This window comes from Oryctolagus cuniculus, chromosome 2, assembly GCF_051225735.1.
Source record: "Oryctolagus cuniculus isolate XC-2025 breed Fujian yellow rabbit chromosome 2, ASM5122573v1, whole genome shotgun sequence".
Taxonomy (NCBI): domain Eukaryota; kingdom Metazoa; phylum Chordata; class Mammalia; order Lagomorpha; family Leporidae; genus Oryctolagus; species Oryctolagus cuniculus.
Window position 1 is genome coordinate 3,806,058 of NC_142868.1, and position 22,872 is coordinate 3,828,929.

The 22,872-nt window shown below is 58.6% G+C and overlaps 1 protein-coding gene across 3 annotated transcripts in view; it reads left to right on the plus strand.

The window, feature by feature from the left end:
• JAKMIP1 (janus kinase and microtubule interacting protein 1) overlaps nt 1-22,872 on the plus strand; it is a 143,031-nt gene that overhangs the window by 53,851 nt on the left and 66,308 nt on the right. For all 3 annotated transcript variants that reach the window (XM_089326920.1, XM_089326918.1, XM_089326919.1), the window contains exons 2-3: nt 10,861-11,128; nt 18,881-19,375. In XM_089326920.1, the coding sequence (XP_089183046.1) occupies nt 11,000-11,128; nt 18,881-19,375 (624 nt within the window). In that variant the 5' untranslated portion in view covers nt 10,861-10,999. The remainder of the gene's footprint in view (nt 1-10,860; nt 11,129-18,880; nt 19,376-22,872) is intronic.

The window sequence follows — 22,872 nt, forward strand, 5'->3', positions numbered from 1 at the left end:
TGTCTTTAGTCCGTTGACGGTTAAAGTGCTTGCTGGTACTGTTGGATTCACAGCTCTGACTTGTTATCACTTCCTGTTTGTTGCTGTTGTTGCTGGTTTCAGTTTTTGTCTTCCTTTTTTTTTTAAATTTATTTATTCGAAAGTCAGAGAGGGGAGAGAGAGGAGGGTGGAGATATCGAGATCTTCCATTTGTTGGTCACTCCTCAGATGGCTGCAATGGCCAGGGCTGGACCAGGCCGGAGCCAGGAGCTTCATCTTAGTCTCCCATGTGGGTGCAGGGGCCCAAGCACTCGGGCCATCTTCCACTGCTCTTCCCAGGCCACTGTCAGGGAGCTGGATCAGAAGTGGAGTAGTCGGGACTAGAACCAGCACCCATAATGGGATGCCAGCGCTGCCGGCGGAGGCCTTGCCGCTAAGCCACAACCACCCCCTTCCCCTTGTCTTCCATTCTTTTCCTTCTGCGGTTTTAATGTTTCCATTTTCTTTTCTTTCAGGATGTAGCACTTGCACTCCTTTTTTTTTTTTTTTTTTTTTTTTTTTTTTAAGACTTATTTACTTAATTGAAAGAGTTGCACAGAGAGAGGAAAGGCAGAGAGAGAGAGAGAGAGAGAGATTGACAGGTCTTCCATCCAATGGTTCACTCCCCAGTTGGCCGCAATGGCCAGAGCTGTGCCGATCTGAAGCCAGGAGCCAGAAGCTTCTTCGAGGTCTCCCACGTAGGTGCAGGGGTCCAAGGGCTTGGGCCATCTTCTACTATTTTCCCAGGCCATAGCAAAAAGCTGGATCAGAAGTGGAACAGCTTGGTCTCGAACCGGTGCACATACGGGATGCTGATGCTTCAGGCCAGGGCTTTAACCCACTGTGCCACAGCACCGGCCCCGACTTTAAATTTTTTTTTTTTTGTCTGAGTTGTTACATGTCTTTCTTTCTCACTTTTGGAGGCTAATTTCAATACAGGATTCTAGGATGGAAGGTATAATTTTTTTTCTCTAAAACCCTCAAATATTTTTCCCTTTCTTGCGTATTTTCTAAGAGAAGCCAAATATAATTCTTCTCTTGCTTTTCTGTAGGGAAGGAGTTTGTCTGCCTCGAACTTATTTCTGGATTTTCTCTATCTCTGGTTTTCTAAGATTTGAATATGATTTGCCTACGTGCAGCTTGGTGGTTTTTTTTTTTTTTTTTTTTTTTTTTTGCATATGTCCTGCCTGACACTTTCTGAGCTATGTGCATGTGTGCCTGACTCCCCCGAGCTTTTCCCTGTGGACGGTTTCATTGACATCTTCAAGCTCGCCGACCCTGCCCAGCTGTGACCACTCAGTCAACAAGCCCAGCAAAGACTGTCCCGTCTCTTAGTCTTTTTGATTTCTAGCATTTCTTTTTTTTTTCTTTTTCCTTTCCTAGAATTTCTATTTCTGCCGTACCCATCTGTCCCTGCGTGTTGTCTGCTTTTTCCATCGGAGCCCTCAGCATATTAATCATAGTTATTTTAAAGCTGCAGTGTGGCAGTTCCAACATCTCCGCCGTATCTGAGTCTGGCTTTGATGTTTAGATTCTGTCTCTTCAGGCCAGGTTTCCTGCCCGTTAGGGTGCTGCCGGGTAACTTTGTCGGTGGCGGTGATAACAGCCAAACGTGATGTACTTGGTCAGAGGAACCTGCCTTGGTTGCCAGGGAGGTTTCTTCCCTGGTGAGTTGGCATTCTCTCTTCCTGCCTGCCTCCCTCTCTAAATCTGGGGGCATTGATTTTTCCTAGGATCTCAGTTCTCTGATGGAGCTAAGAAAAATGGTCCATTTTTGTTCTGTTGAACTTAACTTTGTGTGATGGGGAGACGCGACTTCATGTTCCTCACACTGGGCCAGAAACAGTAAGTTGGATTCCGTCGCCTGCGTCCCCACCTCCTTCCCTCTCTCCCTCCCTCCTCTGCAGGGTCCCCTCCTCCCTGGTGGGCAGGGCTTTGGGGCAGGTGGCTACACAGTGCTGCCCTGACGGGAAGTTCCCCCGGTGTCTTGATTGGGAGTGGGTGGGGGTGTGGACCGGGCTGGGGGCCCCTGGTGGTGAGGCTGGTGTTGCGGAGTCTGCCAGCTCCAGAGAGGCCTCTGCTCCTGGGGTTGGATGTGCTTTTCTTCTTCGGGACCCTGAGAGGAAGGTTGTTTTAGGACTCCAGGGCCCTCTCCTTGCTGGGTCTGACTGCTGCTGTGTCACCTGTAGCCCTGCACGTGGTTCTGAGCTTCTGAGATAAGCCTGCTGTCCTGTGGCTGGAGGTGGTGACAGGTGATGCTGGCAGCCAAGGGAGGCATTTGACCTCATGCTGCTTTTCTAGGGACGGAAGTGGCGGCCCATGGGGAAGCCTCATTATAACCTGGGGGGTTGGGTTCGTGACACGGACACGTTTCCTCCCCTCGGGTGTCTGGAGACGCTGAGCGGAGGCTGGGCTGTAGGAACCTTGGGCAAGAGAGAGGCCTGCCTCATGAGGGCAGGCGTGCTAGGTCTCGCTCAGCCCCAGCAAAGCGCCTGGCCTGGTGCAGAGTGGGGGTCATTTTGCCCGGGGCTCCGGGCCCGTGTGTCCCTCCGTCCCCTGTGTGCTGCTGCCTGAACTCTGTGCGTGTGAGACGTGACCTGGGGCTCCGGGGGACGTGGAGCTGGGTGGTCCTACGGCTCAGCTGACGCCTCGGAGAGCTGATGGGACTGAGCCTCTGCTGCAGGTCTGGTGCGTTGCTTGGCCCCTGAGCTGCGAGTCGCCAAGGAGGGACAGAAGGAGCTGGGTGCAGGTGGACCAGGCGGGGGGGGGGGGGCGCGTTTCCTGGGGTCTTTTCTGATGCACTAGGACGCTGGCTGCTTGTTCGTTATTGTTGTTTTCAATGATTATTATGTTCTTTCTTTAAAGAACTGTTTATTTTCATTTATTTCAAAGGCAGAGGGAGAGAGACTGAGAGGGGGCTTCCATCTGCTGGGTCACTCCCCAAATGCCCACACAGCCAGGCTGGGCCAGGCTGGAGTCGGGAGCCCAGAACTCAGTCCGGGTCTCACATGTGGGTGGCGGGAACCCAAATACTGCTGCCTCCCAGGGTGCAGATTAGCAGGCAGCTGGATTGGAAGCTGAGGAGCCGGGTCTCAAACTCAGGTCCTCGGATATGGGATGTGGGTGCTACAGGGGCGACTTGCCCTCTGCCCCCAGTGCCCACCCCCTGTGAGTGACGTTTCCTTTACATGCTGGGGTATGACGGCAGACTTGGATCGAGAGGTGCCTTCTGTGGCCATGGGCGGGTGGCTGGGAGGAGGAGGGGCAGAGAGGCTGGGCGGGGCTGCAGGCGGCAAGGCTGGGGGTGGCAGGGCCGTGAGGGCATCCATCAGGCAGCTTCCAGGTGGGGCCTGGGGAGGAGCGAGTGCTGGCGTGAACCGAGGGGGCCGCTGGCCCCTGTCTGCCCACCCGCGGCAGGCTTTCATCCAGGAGACGGTAAGTACATCCTTCGCTTTCCTCTCCACTTGGAGGACAGCTGGTGTCCTGTATGGGGACCGATTCCCAGGCCACGAGATTGGGCCCGATGTCCGTGAAGACGCCGGAGGCGGCTGCTTGACATTCACACCCTGGGGAAAACTCCCACAGGCCACTTAGTGGGGAGGGGTAGGTTCTCCTCTCTCTGCTGCGCCACCACCTCCGCTGTGACCCCAGGCAGGTGCCTGACCTGCGTGGGCCTCCATTTGCCCATCCCCTGTGGCCATCCTGAATGCTGGCCTCGCCCACCCGGAGATGGTCAGGCAGTGGCGGCTCCAGATCCTTCCCTGGGAGCCTGGGCCTCGGGAGAGGACTCCTGGGGGAGGCGTGGCCTCGCCTGAGTGTGGAGACCGTAGGGAGGTGGCCCTGCGAGACCAGGGGAGGCACAGGCAGACATGGCCTCTGAGAGACGTGTCCCCTCCAGGGCCACCGAGTGCAGAGTGCGTCCTCCGCGTGTGTTTTTCCTGCGAGCTGGGTCCATTCATTTTCCGGGGCTCCCATGAAGAGCGACCAGACCTGTGTGCTAACCAGGAGCGGACCCTTCTGGAGACCAGAAATCCCCCCTGAGTGGCTGTGGGGGGATCCTCCTGGCCTCCCCCAGCCTCTGGTGGCCGTCGCAGTCCTTGGTTTCCATGGTTTGTGGCTGCACCCCTCCCTGTCTTCTCTGTCTACGTGGCCCATATCTTTTTTTTTTTTTAAGATTTTTTTTTTCTTCTTGAAAGAGTTACAGAGAGGCAGAGGCGAAGAGAGAGAGAGAAGTCTTCTATCCACTGGTTCACTCCCCAGGTGGCTGCAACAGCCGGGCTGGGCCAATCTGAAACCAAGAGCCAGGAGCTTCCTCCGGGTCTCCCCCGTGGGTGCAGGGGCCCAAGCACTTGGGCCATCCTCCACTGCCCTCCCGGACCACAGCAGAGAGCTGGACTGGAAGTGGAGCAGCTGGGACTTGAACTGGCACTCATATGGGATGCCAGCACTGCAGGCAGCGGCTTTACCCGCTGTGCCACAGCACCGGCCCCTCTCCCCATGTCTTTTGTAGGGCCGCTCCTCTTTGGATTTAGGCACGCCCTAATGCAAGACTGTCTCACTTCAAGATTCTTCTTATATCTGCAAGGATTGCTTTCCCAGTAAGGGCGTGCTCACGGGTCTGGGGGGTGGGCATGAACGTGGAGTTTGGGTGCTACTGTTAAACTCACTGCAGTCACCATCACCAAGAGCCAACACGCGTGTTTCTGGACATGCCACCCCACCCGAACTCTGGCTCTGCACTCCCTGGGCCTGGATCCGGCGTCCCGATCCTTCTGTTGCTTCCAGAACCTGTCACTGAGAAGCCTTTGGCAGTGAGCCTGAGACGGCCAGGTGAGGCCCTGGCACCCAGTGGGCCCCTGTGGAAGGTTCTGGAATCAGGTAGGAGTGGACTGGGTCAAGTGAAGGGCCTGGCACATACCTGAAGCTTGGCTGATAGCACCTCCTGGGTACAGCTTCTCTCAAAACCCCCGTCTCTAGATGTCACCCCGCCACACCCTGGTCCGGCCACGCTCCCCTGCGTGGTCTGTGCGCCAGCAGGCCACCTGCTCTGTGAACAGCGCGGTGAGAGGAGCAAGGCTGGGCCGTGCCGCCTGTGTGCCAGGCAGGGACGGTTTCTGCATCACCGTGCACCCTTGGCGTCTGGCCGTCAGCACTCGAGTTTCAGAGCTGTGTGCATCCACATCTGGGCCTGCAAGGCATCCCCGAGCGAGCGGCACGTAAGCTGCGCCCAGGACTGATGGTGGGTGCACAGCCTGTGTGGTAGCACTGGGCCTCCACTCAGAGGGCCTTTCTCTTGCTGCAGTGCTGTGCCGTCGCCTGCACTCGTGTTCCATCAGGGAGCTGCACCGAGCGGCAGGTTGTGTGGCCGGCGTCGGCTCAGTGCACAGTCTGCATTCCCTAGGAGGTCTGGCCCATTGCTCGTCTTCCCCCGGCCCACCCTGCCCCCACCAACCTGCGACTTTGGTGACAGAGGCTGAGTAGCCCTTATCTAAAATGCTGGTGCCAGCAGGATTTTGGATTTTGAAATGTTGGCATAGACCCAAATGTTGGCATAGACCTAATGAGGTATGTTGGGGATGGAACCTAAGTCTACACATGAAATTCACTTATGTTTCCTCTGCCTGAGAGTAACGTGAAACAGTATCTTCAGTGTACCTGTGCTTGGACTAGCCCTTGCCTCGTGAGGTCAGACGTGGCACTGTCCATCTGTGGCGCCATCTCGGTGCTCAGAAAGCTTTGGATTTGGAGCATTTTGGATTTCGGGTTTTCAGGTGGGGCGCTCAGCTTGTGTGTGGTAGAGGAGCCTTCAGGCCCTGCCTCCTCTGTCCTTGAACGTCGCCAAGCCACAGTTCATGTCCACGGTCGTGTCTCTGCCTGGGAGGTTCTGTGACACCTGGAGCCTTGTGGGGTCCTCCACTGCATCCCGGAGCTGCTGGCGACCGGGTGTCCTTCGTGACTTCCCGAGTGACCGTTCTCTACTCTGATCGCTCTCTCGCGTGGCGTGGAACTGTCTCATCTGCCAGGAAAGCTCCAGCAGACTGACCACCAGCTCACCTCAGGCAGGAGGGTGGTCTGCTGGTGCTCTCGTGGCTGTGGGGGCTGATTCCGGGGATGCAGGGGCCCCGTGAGCCTCGGGCCGGGATGGCCATGGTTTGTCTGTGGCCGAGCCCACTGCGAGCCCCGAGGTGGACTTGGCTGGAAACAGTGGGCCCAGTCCCCTCCAGTGTCCTGTTCATCCCAGTCCTGACGGAGGTCTCATGCTGCCAGGTGCTGAGGCTGGGTGTTGAGAGCTGGGGCGTTAGGATTGTATTTGGATTTTAGCCACAGTTCCTCGTCACAGAAATTCTTGTGTGCCCCCCCTTTGCTGGCCACCGGGACATCCTCTGACCAGCCTCGGAGGATGGCCAGAGGACCCTCCTCATTCCAGAGGAGCCCCGTCCCATGCTCCGTGGGCGGGGATGCCACACAGGGACGCCAGGAGGATGCGGGACACAGGCCTGCAGGGTCCCCAGTGTGTTAGCAATGCGAAGATGTCGCCGTAAAAACCCCAAGAGGACAGGGTTCAGGGAGCTTCTGGAGTGCAAATAGTGGGGTTCTTGGAGGGGGCAGGGCTTGTCCTACGTGGGCAGCTCTGCCTGTCTCCTCTGTAGCATCCTGGACAAGGAGCCGCAAACACAAGCAGTTTCCTCTAGTTCCATGAGCAGCTTGAGTGTGTCAGATCTGAGGGAGGGATTGTGGGGGCGCTGATGTGCGGCTCGGAGCTCGGGGGCACAGCCTGGGGTTGCCGTCGGAAGCTGGGGGCCGTCTGGGGCCTGAGTCCTCACTGCGGGGTATGATGCTGTCTCCAAGTAGGGAGGTCAGACTGGAATCGGGGGACGCCTGGTGGGGGTCCGCTGCTGAGCCCAGTGCTTGCTGGTGGGCAGCAGCCCCCCTCCCGCCTGGGGGGGTCACTAAGTCTTGCATGTGGGCTGTGGGGCAGGAGCAGAGGAAGAGATGGTTTCTCAGAGCGCGAGGCCTTGCGTCGGCTCGGTGGGAGGCACTCATCCTGGACACACTGAGCTTGGGCCCTGGGCTGGGCTCAGGGGAGGGCACAGAGTCGTGCCAGGGCTGATGGAGGAGCCAACGCCCCCGGCAGTCCTGGGCCCGCAGCTGTGTGAGCTGCAGGAGGCAGCCCTGGGAGCCCGGTGGCCTGAGGCTGCCCCGGCCCCTGCAGGCCATCAGCTGGGCCATTCGGAGCCCAGGCCTATTCGCTGTTTCTGTAGCTTTTTGCTTGGATCCTTCCCAGCCAAATGCAGGCATTCTCCCGCAGCTTGCCTGGCTGCCTCTAACTTGCAGCATTTTCCCTCAAAACCAGCCCTGGAAATAGAAAGCCGGATTGATCTGCGAGGGTGTAAAGAAGCAAACGAATGCCACTTGTGGTTGGGATGCCCAGATCATCACGGTCCCCGCTGGGAGGTGTGGCTGCCTGCACCGCCAGGGGACGGCCTGGCGCCCCGCAGGGCCTCAGCAGACGCTTGTGACGAGTGAGGAGCAGGGGTCTTGAAAAACTCCATGGAAAATGCTCATGACAAAGCTCGGCATGGGTTTCTATGTTTTCTGCACAAGCATAAGCTTTTTTTTTTTTTTTTTTTTTTTTTTTTTTTTTTTGACAGGCAGAGTTAGAGAGAGAGAGAGACAAAGACAAAGGTCTTCCTTCTGTTGGTTCACCCCCCAAATGGCCTCTGTGGCCGGCGCGCTGTGCCAGTCTGAAGCCAGGAGCCAGGTGCTTCCTCCTGGTCTCCCATGCAGGTGCAGGCGTCCAAGCACTTGGGCCATCCTCCACTACACTCCCTGGCCACAGCAGAGAGCTGGCCTGGAAGAGGGGCAACCGGGACAGAATCTGGTGCCCCGACCGGGACTAGAACCTGGTGTGCTGGCACCGCAAGGTGGAGGATTAGCCTAGTGAGCTGCGGTGCCGGCCCAGCATAAGCTTTTAATTCCATTTTCCACAGCCTTTTGGAAACATGCTTGTATCTGTGTCTCCGTCTCTGTCTCTGTCTCTGTCTCTGTCTCTCTCTCTCTCACACACACACACATTACAGTCACAGTGGTATTTGCCTTTTTATTCTGCTTTTTAGCCTTCCCCACGTGATGTTTGCAGGCAGGGCTTTGATGTAGTTTACCTAATCCGTCCCTTCCGATGGGCACGGACATGGCTGGAACACAGGTCCTCGTCCTCCCATTGGGAAAGAATTCCGACGTGAACAGAGAGGTGGTAAGCAGTGGCAGGGTGGAGCGGGGCAGCGCATCAGTCAGGGTGGGTGGGCACTCCGTAGATGGACTCTCAGGGAGGGTGCCCAGTCCACATTCAGACTGGGCACTCCGTAGATGGACTCTCAGGGAGGGTGCCCGGTCCACATTCAGACTGGGCACTCCGTAGATGGACTCTCAAGGAGGGTGCCCGGTCCACATTCAGACTGGGCACTCCGTAGATGGACTCTCAGGGAGGGTGCCCGGTCCACATTCAGACTGGGCACTCTGTAGATGGACTCTCAGGGAGGGTGCCCGGTCCACATTCAGACTGGGGCTTCGAAGGGTGCGGGGTCTGGTCTTCCTGCCACCCTCTTCTCCCAAAGGTTTGCTGGGTGTGAAACATGCTGCTCCCAAGGGTGCATTACCCAGCGTGGTCGGACTGGGTAGCCTCCCGATGCTTGGCAGAGAGAATTCTGGGGTGCTTTCCTTGAGGGGAAGACGGGGACCACCTGTGAAGCTGTTGGGGCACGGGCAGGACTCTCCTGTGCCATCCTGGGCTGCTTCCAAGGCGAGCTCGGAGGCTGCGCACCCCTCTCTGCAGGGGCTTTGTGTTCCTTAGGCCCCTCCCCCGACGCGGGCTGAGCCCTGTCCCCCTGCCTAATACTGGGATGGATGTGCCGGTGTCCCTGAGAGGCTGTGTCTCTTGCTGGCTTCCGGAAGTGGCCCGGGGTGGAATCCGGAGGAGCACGCTCCCTGTGCACGTGGGGTTGGGAGAGCTCCTGGCCCGCAGGGCCAGGCCAGGATGCACCTTAGCCCTGCAGGCCGATTTCTGAGAGCGCTGTGGTTGTAAAGACAGACAGGAGGGAGCTGGGGGATGAAGTATGGATGGAGTCCTGATAAGTCAGATCTAAACCAGTGCCGCTCCTGCTCAGCTGGGACGGAGCGGACCTTTGTGGAACGCCGAGCGCCCCGGCACGGTCCTTCCTGGATCGCTGAGCAGCGCCGATGTCTCCAGCCTCCCTCCGCGCTGCCGTCCAGGCTGGGAGTGTGGAAGGGCATCCACGGAGCGTCTGCAGCTGCTGGTGGTAGCGAGACCCTTCTTGGTCCTTCTCTGGGTCACCGTCTCCTCTCCTGCCTGAGGCCGCCCCACCCCACCACAGCTGGGGTTTCGCCCACTCCATGGCTGCATCCAACGTCCAGTGTCCAGTCCTCATCTTGACCTCTTAGGCACCGCCCTCTCTTTGACCCTTCCTTCCGGAAGCACCTTTTTCTCTTAGCCGCTGGCTCCGAAACTTCCTCCTCTGTCTGCAGGCTTCTTGGTGCTGGTCTCCTGCCCCGGGCCACACTCTTCCTGCTGGGGTGCTGCCTGTTTCACTCTGCCCTCTTCCTCTGGGCGAGGTAATCCGGCACCACCACTCACCGGCTGTGTGGCCTTCACTCACTCACTTAGCCTCTCTGTGCCTCCACCTCCCGCCTCCTCACCTCCGAGGACGATGCGGGGGTGGGACTCCTGGCTCCTGTCCCAGGACGTGGCACATTGAGGTGCCTCGGATGATTTTCTATTCTTTTTTTTTTTTTTAAAGACTTATTGATTTATTTGAAAGGCAGAGTTACAGAGAGGCAGAGAGAGAGAGAGAGAGAGAGAGAGGCAGAGAGGCAGAGAGAGAGGTCTTCTGTCCACTGGTTCACTCCCAAGGTGGCCAAAACAGCCAGTGCAGGGCCGATCCGAAGCCAGGAGCCAGGAGCTTCTTCCAGGTCTCCCACGCAGGTGCAGGGGCCCAAGCACTTGGCAATCTTCCACTGCTTTCCCAGGCCATAGCAGGGAGCTGGATGGGAAGTGGAGCAGCCGAGACTTGAACTGGCATCCACATGGGATGCTGGCACTGCAGGCGGGAGCTTAACCTGCTTCATGCTTTGGGGAGAGCCCAGGGACTCGGTTTTCTTTCTCTCTTTTTTTTTTTCCAAAAAACTATTTATTTATTTATTTGATGGAGGCGGGGGTAAGAACCAAGGTGAGCCCTCATCTGCTGGCTCACTGCCCAAATGCTCACGATGGCAGGGGCTGAGCCAGGCCAAAGCCAGGAAGCAGGAACTCCATCCGGGTCTCCCACAGGGGTATCAGGGACCCAAGCACTTGAGGCGTCACCTGCTGCCTCCCAGGGTGCACATGGGCAGGAATCCGGAGTGGAGCTGGGACTTGAACCCAGGCACTCTGATCAGGTGCAGGATCATCATCACTCCCGCCCTGGCTATTGAGGGTATCTGGGGGGTGGGCCACTGGATGGAGACCTCTCGCGCTCTCTCCTTTTCAAGTAGATGAAAGTAAGTAAACATCCAGGAAGGGGAATCGACCCCAGGTGACTTAGGCCGTGGGGGTTTGCAGACCGGGGTCTGTCGGTGCTGAGGGTCGTCTCCTGACGAAGGCGGGACTGGACTGAAGCCGCCCAAGTTGCTTGCTGTAACTTCCAAGGGAGTCTGGTGCTGCCCACCGTGGGAAGCTAGCCAGTCAGTCCTGTGATTGGCAGGTGCTGGGCCCAGAGGTGCCCCTGGTCAGGGGAATGCCAGGCCCACCTTCCTGCTCTGCTAACCTGGTTTCCCTCCTGCCCCCAGGATCCCAAGTGATGGTGGTTTACGTGGAGGACCAAGCGAGCCCTGCGCGCCTGGTTAGCACAGAGACGCGGGTGGCCACGCCTTCTGGTGGGCGGGCGTGAACCTCAGGCTCTCTCCGTTGGGACCCCCCGGAGGAAGCATGTCCAAGAAAGGACGGAACAAGGGCGAGAAGCCCGAGATGGAGACAGACGCCGTGCAGATGGCCAACGAGGAGCTGCGGGCCAAGCTGACCAGCATCCAGATCGAGTTCCAGCAGGAGAAAAGCAAGGTGGGCGGTGCAGGGCTCTGATGTGAAGAGGGTGGGCTGGGGGTGGTCCAGACGGCATCGCCCAGGAGAGGGCGGCGTGCCACCTGCCGGCCGCAGCTTGCCCTTCTTTCAAATGGGTACAGTATCAGAGGTAGTGCAGAGACTGCTGGCTGTGAATCTGCCCCCACATGCTGGCTGTGGCTTTGGTCAAGCTGCTCACTCCCCATGTACTAATCCCCCTAACGTTCAGGGTGGGGGGTCCTAGCAGTCCTTCCTGATGGGGCTGGGGTCAGGATGTTGTACAGGGTGCCTGGGACAGGTCTGGCACATGTCCTGAGTTTGATTCTCAGAGCTGTTCAGGAGAGTGCCCTGTTGGGTGCCAGCTTGCTGTTGGGAGTGCATTTAAAGCCAGCCCCCTGCACAGCCTGGCACAGGGAGGCGTCCAGGCCTTGGACTCGCAGGGCCCTGGCTTCAGCACTCAGCTCGGCCCCAGCTGGCCTCACGGTCTTGGGCGAATGACTTAAAGCCGCCGAGCCTCCGTGTTCTCCTTCTGCACTGGGCGCCCTCACAGCTGTCAGAGACCCCAGGTGATGGGCGCAGGGAAGGCCTCGCTCGAGTCTAGTGCCCTGGCACTGCCACAGGCCTTGCTGCAGGCCGGCTCTGGCTTGGGTGGCTTTGAGGGCAGGGCCGGCCGGGGCTGCGTGAGCCCCGAGAGGAGCCTCCCTCCGTGCTGAGCACAGAAATGGAGGGGGGGTTGGGGCTTTCGTGGGGGCATCTGAGCAGGCAGGGGTCTGGCCTGGTCCAGGAGGCCCCGGCTGCTGCACCAGGAGCATGGGAGGAGACTGTGAGGCGTTGCACAAGTGCCCCTGTCGTGAGAGCCGGGGCACAGGGTGGGCAGTGGGCTGGGCCCTGGGTAGGACCCTGACTCAGGATGGCCGCACCCTGACCTGGGAGCAAGGCAGTGAAGCCTGGGAATCTGCAGGTGCCCCCCTCCCCAGCATCCCGAACTTCAGGCCTGGTACAAGGCCCCTGTTACAGCCCCGGCTTCTGGTGTGCACACTCGCCCACGCCCTGCCCTGCTCGGGCGGGGGGGGGTCCCCTTGCTGGGGGTCCTTTGGGAGGGGCTGACGGCTGGGAGACGGGGGTGCAGGGGCTGGCAGGGCCCATCTGCAAGTAGCAGCGGCGGCTCAGTTGCAGAGGAAGCTGCACACCCAAGCCAGACGGCAGGCGCCATTCCACCGCCACCACCTAACAAGCCAGGGAGCCACCTGCTGGGCTGTCCATCTGGTAAACCGGGGACTCCTGCTGCCCCTGCCTCCTGGGGCTGTTTGAGGAGTGAGAGTCACAGCCACGGCATGGCTGCTGCCTGTCCCGTGCACTCCCTCTGGGCAGGGTGACATTTCTGTGTCTGTGGTGCAGTCACCACCAGGGGGTGGTGTTGGAGGGGGTCCTGACCTTGCATGACCGCTTTCCAGGTGAGCAGACGGAGCGTGGGTGAGGACAGGTGCCCCATGCGGGAGTCTGAGTGAGCTGTTGGCTGTGCTGATGCAGCACCCCAGGTGGGGGCATGATTTCCAGAACTCTCCTCTGTCAGTCCTGCAGGCTGGCGCTCAGAGTCGAGGTGGCAGCAGGGCTGGTTCTGCCGAGGCCTCGGTCCTTGACTTGTCTCCTCCCTGTGTCGTCCGTGGTCTCCCCGCTGTGCAAGGCTGTGTCCCCGTCTCCTCCTCTTATAGGGACACAGGTGGGGAGCATTGGGGCCCCCCATGGCCTCATTTGACCGTAATCACAGCTCCACGCAGTCACATCCTGAGGCCCTGGAGGCTGGGATGCCTGCACGTGAACTTCAGGCCAGCACAACTGTGGCCTGTGGGACCCCTCCTGTCCCCCAGCCTGCCCCTTCCTCGGGACACAAGGACATTGCCACGTGGACGTGCCCTAGCCGCCCGTTCTCTCAGTGCTGCCACCTTCGCGACCTCCTGCCGTCGCGAGGATTTCTGTTCCCAGGGGATTCTGCAGCGTGTTGATGGGCTGGTGCGAGATTGTCTGCGGCAGCACTTGTGCCACTTGTACGGGGTCTTACAATAACCACGAATGCCCCACGGACGGAGTTACTGCAGCACGGGATCCCTGGAGGTCGTCCGTGTGTGTGCTCGTTCATTCATTCACACGTTCGTCCAGTGAGTGCCCTGCATGCCTGGGTGACAGGGGCTTGGAGGTGACTGGAAACTGCCCCTTTCCTTGTGCAGGCTGGGGCAGAGGTGTGTGTGGGGAGCAACCCGGACTGGACTGAGTTACTGGAATTAAGACTTATTCTATGCATCTGCTTTCCCACAATATGGCGCTGAGAAGGGAAACAGCTTCTACACAGCTGCCTCCAGTTCAACCAATAAACTGTGGGACCTGCTCCTGATTGGAGGAGAGCAGCGTACTCGGCGTGTGGGTAGCAGAGTTGGGATTGGTGGAAGAGGACTATAAAGGAGGAGAGAGACGGCATGCACCAGGAACATCTAAGAGGAACATCTGAAGGAACACCTGTGCAGCCCCCGAGAGAGCCGGCCGGCGGTGTGCCGCTCCCCCGCGGAAGTGGGGAATGTGGCAGGGGGAACCGCCCTTCCACGGAGGTGGAAGGGTCGGTAGCCAACCCGGGAAGAACCAGCAGTAAACCCGGGGAGGGCCGAGCAGACAAAAGAACAGCGCAGGGTCCTGTGTCGTTCCTCCATGAAGAGGGGGAGCGACATAATGGTGCCGTGACTCGGATATGAAGCCTAGGCAGGACTTAGTGTCGTTCCTCCGCGAAGACGGGGAGTGACATAATGGTGCCGTGACTCGGATAGGAAACCTAGGAGGGAAGAAGTGGAAAATACCGGAGAGAGAGACTAGAAGAGCCTAGGGGAAAGCCGGACGGAAAAGGTGTTGGAAGAAGCTATTGAAAGCCTAGGCATAGACTCGGATACGGACTGTGGGAAAGAAGTTAGGATTTAAAGTGAAAGCAAGAAGAAACTTAGATACGGACTGCAGGTTGAAAGTGAAAGTGAAACCTATAAGAAACTTAGACTTGGATACGGACTGTGGGGAGAGGCCAGGAGAAATGAGGGAGGAATATTGTTGGAAGAAAACTTAGGGAAACATACCGGGTAGAGAAAAATGTTAGGGAGGATGAAGCCGCGAGTGCAGGCCAAGGCGGAAACGGAAGCCATCTTGGAATCCTTCAAGTCAGCCCAGGGAGCAAGAGGCGAAGATCTGGAACCAGAGGCAGAGATGTGGGCCCCCAGGTTGGAATTCGCCAGGTTAGTCCGGGGAACTTGGACTGAATGCCGGTGGTGGTGGAAACGTGAGCTGGGGCTGTGTGACTCGTGGAAGCCGCCGTGTGCAGAGAGAGCACAGGGCGTGAATAGATAGGGAATGTGGGGCTGGCGCGAGGCAGTGGTACGGATGCGAAGGGCGTGGAGACCGCGGAGCGCGCGAAGCCAAGCCGCGCAGAGCTGGGAAGCCGCGCAGGTGAGAGAGGCGCGGGCTGAAGCGGCTCAGAGCCGGGAAGCCGCCGAGAAGCAGCCTCGGGGCGGGCGCCGGGAAGCCGCAGGGATAAGAGAAACAGAAGTTTAGAAGTAAAATGAGAGAAATAGGAATGCTGGAAGATAGAAGCAAAATGGGAGAAATAGGAATGCCCAGAGATAGAGAAATAGAGAAATAGAAAGGCCTCCCCACAACATGGCAATGAGAGAGCTTGGATTCGGTCTGCCTGATTAGTGAGGCGATGAGCACCTGCGGGCGGCTAGCAGCTTATGCGCCGCAGGTCACCGAAGACAGGCACGTTATCAACACCAATAAGTCACCCCACAACATGGCAATGAGAGAGCTTGGATTCGGTCTGCCTGATTAGGGCGATAAGCACCAGCAGGCAGCTCGACCAGAGTATGAGCTGCAGGTCACCGAAGATAGGCACGAATCAACACCAATAAGCCTCCCCACAATATGGCAATGAGAAGGCTTGGATTCGGTTTGCCTGATAGGGCTTGTAAGCACCTGCAGGCAGAGCAGAGCATGCGCTGCAGGGCACCGAACACAGGCACGCATCAGCGCCTAAAAACCTCCTCACAACATGGCGAAGAGAGGACCCGGATTCGGTTTGCCTGATTGATAGGACTTGTAAGCACCTGTGGGCAACTCTAGCAAGCAGAGCAGAGTGTGTGCCGCGGGACACCGAAGACAGGCGCGTATCAACGCCAAAAAAATAAAAAGAAAGGGGGATCTGTGGGGAGCAACCCGGACTGGACTGAGTTACTGGAATTAAGACTTATTCTATGCATCTGCTTTCCCACAATATGGCGCTGAGAAGGGAAACAGCTTCTACACAGCTGCCTCCAGTTCAACCAATAAACTGTGGGACCTGCTCCTGATTGGAGGAGAGCAGCGTACTCGGCGTGTGGGTAGCAGAGTTGGGATTGGTGGAAGAGGACTATAAAGGAGGAGAGAGACGGCATGCACCAGGAACATCTAAGAGGAACATCTGAAGGAACACCTGTGCAGCCCCCGAGAGAGCCGGCCGGCGGTGTGCCGCTCCCCCGCGGAAGTGGGGAATGTGGCAGGGGGAACCGCCCTTCCACGGAGGTGGAAGGGTCGGTAGCCAACCCGGGAAGAACCAGCAGTAAACCCGGGGAGGGCCGAGCAGACAAAAGAACAGCGCAGGGTCCTGTGTCGTTCCTCCATGAAGAGGGGGAGCGACATAATGGTGCCGTGACTCGGATATGAAGCCTAGGCAGGACTTAGTGCCGCTCCTCCGCGAAGAGGGGGAGCGACAGTGTGCAGGGAGCTGGTGGTGCGGTGGCACGTTGCATCGTGGTGCGAGGCCGCAGGGACCCCGAAGGCTGCGCAGAGGCCGTCTGGGAGCTGCCTGCTGAGCGTCCTGCTAGTGGGACAGGAAGTGCTCGAGGCGGGCAGGTCGCAGGCCTGGCCAGGGAGACCCAGCGTGATGGAGGGAGAGCGGCCGAGCCCGGCGTCCCTCCCCGAGTGGCCGTGCGGTGGTGCTGCTCCAAGTCCCTGCCCCACGCCAGCTCCTCCCGCCTCAGGCAGGCCCCCAGCAGACTCCTCACTTGGGAGTCGCTTGGAGGCTGGGGTGACTTGGGCAGAGCTGCTCAGCCTCCCGGAGGGTGCGGGCGCTCTCTGCACGCCGCTGTAATAGCTGCACAGGGGTCAGGACCCTGGTGGAACCCGGCCTGTCCTGTCAGGGTCTGCCATTCACACCTGTGCCACCTGGGCCATCTCAGCTGCCCCCTCTGCCCCTCCCAGGGAGCAGTCCCCAGACCTCTCCCAGACCAGCCCACCCCCCAGCTCTACTCGCCTTCCCCTCATCCCCTTTCCTCCTGTGCTTCACGCTGGGGTCTGCGCACCTGAGATGAGGGCCCTGGACCACAGCAGCAGACTCCCCGTCCATGTCCCACAGCCGTCCATGTCCGTGGTTCACAGCACAGGGAATTGAGGCTCTGGGGAGTTGTAATCAGGGTTCTCCCGAGAAATGGAACACACCCACTGTGCACACCCACACTCACACATGCACACCCACTGTGCACACACACGCGCACATGCACACCCACTGTACACACACACTCACATGTACACCCACTGTGCACACACATGCACACCCACTGTGCACACACACACGTGCACACATATACTCACGTGTGTGCACACCCACATGTGCACACATATACTCACACATGCACACACTCACATGTGCACACCCATACTCACACATGCACACCCACTGTGCACACACTCACATGCACACCCACTGTACACACACACATGCACACCCACACTCACACATGCACACCCACTGTGCACACCCACGCACACATGCACACCCACTGTGCACACTCACATGCACACCCACTGTACACACACATGCACACCCACTGTACACCCACACTCACATGCACACCCACTGTGCACACACACACGTGCACACATATACTCACGTGTGCGCACACCCACATGTGCACACATATACTCACACATGCACACCCACTGTACACCCGCACTCACACATGCACACCCACTGTGCACACCCACACGTGCACACATATACCCACATGTGTACACATACACCCCCACATGTACACACCCACATGAGGCCGCATACACCCCCATGTGCACACACACCCACACGTGTGCACACACCCACACTTGTACGCACCCACACATGAACATACCTACACGTGCACATACACGTGTACTCATATACCAACACATGCACACACCCACATGTGCCCACATAAACGTGTACACACACAGGTTCTATTACAGATAATGCATAAGTGCAGATATTAGACAGTAAGTACATGTCTATAAATACATGTGTATGTATATAGAGAGTAGGTTTATTCTTTATTTAAAATTTTTTTAAAGATTTGTATTTATTTGAAATGCAGACTTACTCAGAGGCAGAGAGAGAGAGAGAGAGGTCTTTTATATGTTCTTTCACTCCCCAAATTGCTGCGACGGCCAGAGCTGGGCCAATCTGAAGCCAGGAGCCAGGAGTTTCCTCTGGGTCTCCCATGTGGTTGCAGGGGCCCAAGGACTTGGGCCATCCTCCACTGCTTTCCAAGCCATAGCAGAGAGCTGGATCGGAAGTGGGGCGGCCGGGACTTGAACTGGCGCCCATAAGGGAGCTGGCACTGCAGCAGCAGCTGTACCCACTGTGCCACAGCGCCTGCCCCAGAGAGGTTTTTTTCCTTCGATAAAGGAACTGTCTTTTGCGGCTGTGGGAGCTGGTGAATGCCAGGTGTGCAGGTCCCCGTCAGCATCGGCCACACGGGTTAGGGCAGCCTCCGAAGCCTGTGTCCCTGGCCAGGGCTGACTTGTTCGGTAGTTACACTGAAGCCGTGAGGGAGCGTCTCCAGTCCCAGCCCTCGGGGGAGGCTGCCTCCTCTGGCTCCGTGGCCGGGCTAGATGTGAGGAGACGTTGATCCTGTGTTTAGTTAGCTTCTTCCCCATTGTGAGGAGGGTGTATCAGTACCCAGGTGCCCCGCTTTGTCCTGTCCGTGTGTCACAAAGAGCGTGGCCTGGGGAAAGCCGCCCGGCGCTCCGGAGCCTGGTGCCCCTGGGAGGGGTCTGGTGCAGCCAGTGGGTGTTGGGAAGGCTGAGGAAAGCCTTCGGCGCTCCCCTGGTGCGTTTGACGAGGTTGTTTGATAATTAAATGGATGGACTCAGGCGGGGCTGGCGGCCGGGCACCTGCAGAGCAAGGCTCTGGGGTCAGGCGTCTCTGGGTGAGGCGTGGCCCCCTTGGGAGCCCTGGTCTCAGGCAGGTCCCTAGAACCATCTCAGAGTTTCTGCCATAAAACGGAGAGGAGATCCTTCCCAGGACCTGGCGACGTTCGTGTGGGTAGCGTCGCCCAGCAAGATGGCGCCTCCTCCCTCCAACTCCATGGACATGTGTTGCTGGTTTAAAGGGTTCAGCCCTCGTGGGAGATGGTTTTGCCCGGTGGGTTGCACAGCTGTTAGGGTGGCCTTGCCCACGCATCTCCACGTTGAAGGAACAGCAAGGCTCGGCCCTCCAACCTGTCCAGGGGAAACTCAGGGCCGTTCCACAGTGGGGAGGGTCCAAGGGGGGCCGTGGAGGAGGGTCAGGATGGTCGGAGTGGACGGTGGGAGTGGCCCGGCCCTGCCCCTGACCCCGCCGCCTCTCCCGCTCTGGCTGCAGGTGGGCTGGCCCTGGGAAGGGCCCCCAGCCCGGCCCTGCCCCTGACCCCGCCGCCTCTCCCGCTCTGGCTGCAGGTGGGCAAGCTGCGCGAGCGGCTGCAGGAGGCCAGGCTGGAGCGGGAGCAGGAGCAGCGGCGGCACACGGCCTACGTCTCGGAGCTCAAGGCCAAGCTGCACGAGGAGAAGACCAAGGAGCTGCAGGCGCTGCGCGAGGTGCTCATCCGGCAGCACGAGCAGGAGGCGGCGCGCACCGCCAAGATCAAGGAGGGCGAGCTGCAGCGGCTGCAGGCCACGCTGAACGTGCTGCGCGACGGCGCGGCCGACAAGGTCAAGACCGCGCTGCTGGCCGAGGCGCGCGACGAGGCGCGCAGGGCCTTCGACGGCGAGCGCCTGCGGCTGCAGCAGGAAATCCTGGAGCTCAAGGCGGCGCGCAAGCAGGCCGAGGAGGCGCTGAGCAACTGCGTGCAGGCCGACAAGGCCAAGGCGGCCGACCTGCGCGCCGCCTACCAGGCGCACCAGGACGAGGTGCACCGCATCAAGCGCGAGTGCGAGCGCGACATCCGCCGGCTGGTACGTGCCCCGCGCCTCGTCCGCCCCGCGCGCGGTGCCCCTCCTTCCCGCCGCGCGGCAGGTAGTACCGCGGCGTCCCGCCAGGGCCCCGCCGGGCCGGCGCGGGGCGCTGGTGCTGCTCTGTGCGCTGGGCTGCGGGGAAAGCTGCCGGTAGGTACGAGGGTTGCTGCGGGAAAGGACTGTGGGCAGCAAAACGCCAGGCGCTCATTGGTTGGCTTATGTAACTACTGTGGGCGGAGCTCCGCCTCCAGGTAAGCGGTGGGCGCTGTGCCTCCACCACTAGGGCGAAGCTGTGGACGCTGTGAGCGCCACGCGCCCCACATCCCGAAGGGAGGGGAGGGAGGCCTCGCGGCCGACCTGTGGCTGCCCGCTCCCGCTCCGCCCTGGGGGCCCCCCGCTGCTTCCGGGCGGAGCTGGCCTACAGGAGTGGAAGCCAGAGGAGTCCCTGACGGGGACGGTGCTCCACAGGCCGTCCACGGAGCGCTGGGGTGATGTCAGAGCAGGCAGCCCCGTGCAAGGGCAGAGGGAATCCTCCCACTGCCTCGCGAGCCCCGGCAGCCTGCGGCACAGGCTCAGCCAGTCGGTTCTCCGGCCCCTGTCGGAAGACCCAGATGGAGCTCTTCGCTCCTGGCATTGGCCTGGCCCAGTCCTGGTCATTGCTTCTGTTTGGAGGGTGAACCACCAGATGGTGGTTCTCATTCTTCTCTTCAAATAAATAAATAAATTAATCTGAAAAACCCTACAAGGATCAATGGAGACAGTTACAATTGTGATTGAGGATGAACTCACCTCCATCTGCACGTGATGGAAACATGCAGACAAAAAAACTGAATAGGGGCTGTGCTGTGGCATAGAAGGTAAAGCCGTTGCCTGCAGCGCCGGCATCCCATATGGACCCCGGTTTAATTCCTGGCTGCTCCACTTCTGACCCAGCTCCCTGCTAATGTGCCTGGGAGAAGCAGCGGAGAATTGCCCAAGTGCACCATGTAGGGGACCCGGAGGAAGCTCCTGGCTCCTGCTTCCGTCTGGCCCAGCTCCAGCCGTCGTAGCCATTTGGGGAGTTACCCGGCGGATGGAAGATCTCTCTGTCCCTCTCTCTCTCTGTAACTCTGCCATTCAAATAAAAATATCTTAAAAATGATGAACAACAGTAGAGCAGGTTCCAACAGGGCAGTCCAGCAGCCTGAGCGGAGTGATGGAGGCCACCTCCTGGCGGCCGGAGTGCTGCTCTGTTCAGGGGCTCGTCTGCTTTTATCCGGTGGACGCTATTTCAGATCTGTGGTTTTCCTTCAGCCAGTCCTCAGAGCAAAACCTATCTTAGACAAAAAGAAGAAATGCTGAAAATCAAACATAACAGCACCCATCTTAAGCAGAAATAAAAAAAAAAAACCCAAAATATCAAACTCTAAGCAGTTAGAATGAAGGACATCACAAACAGTAAGAATCACTGGAATTAAAAATCAACAAATTCAAAAGTTAGTCAACGTCGGTAGGTTGACTGATAACCGGCAGCGCTGACAAAGGGGAAAAGAGGCCGCGGGTCAGCAACACCAGACACGAGAGCGGGGCGGGGCCCTGCTCCTGCAGGCCTTGGCAGGTCGGGCCTGGCGAGAACCTGGGACGGAGGCGGCACAGCCCTGGTGCCTGGCGAGAACCTGGGGCGGAGGCGGCACAGCCCTGGTGCCTGGCGAGAACCTGGGACGGAGGCGGCACAGCCCTGGTGCCTGGCGAGAACCTGGGGCGGAGGCGGCACAGCCCTGGTGCCTGGCGAGAACCTGGGGCGGAGGCGGCACAGCCCTGGTGCCTGACGAGAACCTGGGACGGAGGCGGCACAGCCCTGGTGCCTGACGAGAACCTGGGACGGAGGCGGCACAGCCCTGGTGCCTGGCGAGAACCTGGGGCGGAGGCGGCACAGCCCTGGTGCCTGATGAGAACCTGGGACGGAGGCGGCAAAGCCCTGGTGCCAGCACAGCTCGCCAAGCTCGCTCAGGTGGGCATCTGAGCGAGCCCCGGCTGTTACACAAACGGCCTGTAATTCATTATCCCACAAAGGACGGCCAGAGCCACAGGGCTTCACAGGTGCAGTCTCCCACGTGCTTAAGGGAGAAATGAGACCGAGCCTCGCCAAACTCTCCCAGGGAGCACAGAAGTAGGGCGTGTTCCGGCTCGTGGACGAAGCCAGTGTAGCCCTCCAACCCTGGTTCCAGAATCCACCTATTGTAAGAGGACACTCGAGGGTGTCGCTCACGGATGTGGACACGAGAGCACTGATAGGATACTAGCAAGTCAAGTCCAGCACTGTCTGGGAAGCCTGATAAGTCATGACCAAGTGGGTTCATTCTAGGAATGACAACATTGGCATAGTCTATGCTCAGTGAGTCAGACTCAACATGGTAATACAATACAGGAAGAAGGCGCCAATGTGGGCATCTTACGGTGCGGAAACAGCGTCAGCTGAACTCCATGATGTAAACTCAGCAAACCAGGAACAGAAGGGAGTTTCTCGAGCTGCTAAACTGTCCCTTCAGGAACCTGCTGCTGGGGTGGGCCTTGGGGGCAGGGCGAGGATGCCCTCTGGTCCACCTGCATCCTGGGTTCAAGTCCTGGGAGGCAGCAGCTGAAGACCCGGGCACCTGGGCTGAATTCCTGCGTCCTGACTTCGGCCTTTCTCGGCTCCCGCTGTTGTGTGCATCTGGGGAATGAACCAGCAAGTGGCTGATTTCTGTCCATCTGTCTGCCTGTCAAATAAATGTGTGTGTTTTTTTTTTAAAGTCTACTTGGGTGAGCATTTGGTTCAGCAGTTAAAGACATTGCTTGGGATAACCACATCTCATATCAGGGCACCTGGTTCAAGTCCTGGCTGCTGCACTTCTGATCCAGCTTCCTGCCAGTGTGCACCCTGGGAGGCAGCAGCAGGTGACTCAAGTTCTTGGGCCCCTGCCACCCACATAGGAGACTGAGATTGAATTGCAGGCTCCTGGCTTCAGCCTGGCCCAGCTCTGGCTGTTGTGGGCATCTGGGGCGTGAACCAGTGGATGGAAGATCTCGAGCTTTCAAATAAACTAACAGTGTTCATAGTGATGAAATACTGACTATATCCACGTAAGTTCAAGGACAAAACAAAATGACTGCTGTCGCCACTTCTGCTCAGCACTGCACTAGCTGGGATGTCAGATACAAAAGGCAATCAAAGAGATAAAAATCGTACAGCCTGGAAGGAAAGGTAAGCTCACTGCTTTGAGCTGTATGCTTGTGGTGTAGAAAACCCAAGAGACCCGTCTCAGTCCATTCCTGATAACAAGATGTCAGAGCCTGGCCATTGCTAAACAACAGAAATTTATTTCAGTTGTGGATGCTAAGATGTCTGAGATGAAGGTACCAGTGGGCTCAGTGTCTCCTGAGGGCCTCGTCTCTGCTTCCAGGATGGAGGATGGTGCCCTGAGTGCTGAATCCTTATGAGGGGAAGGGAGGGATGGCAAGAGGGGCGGCAGCTCCCC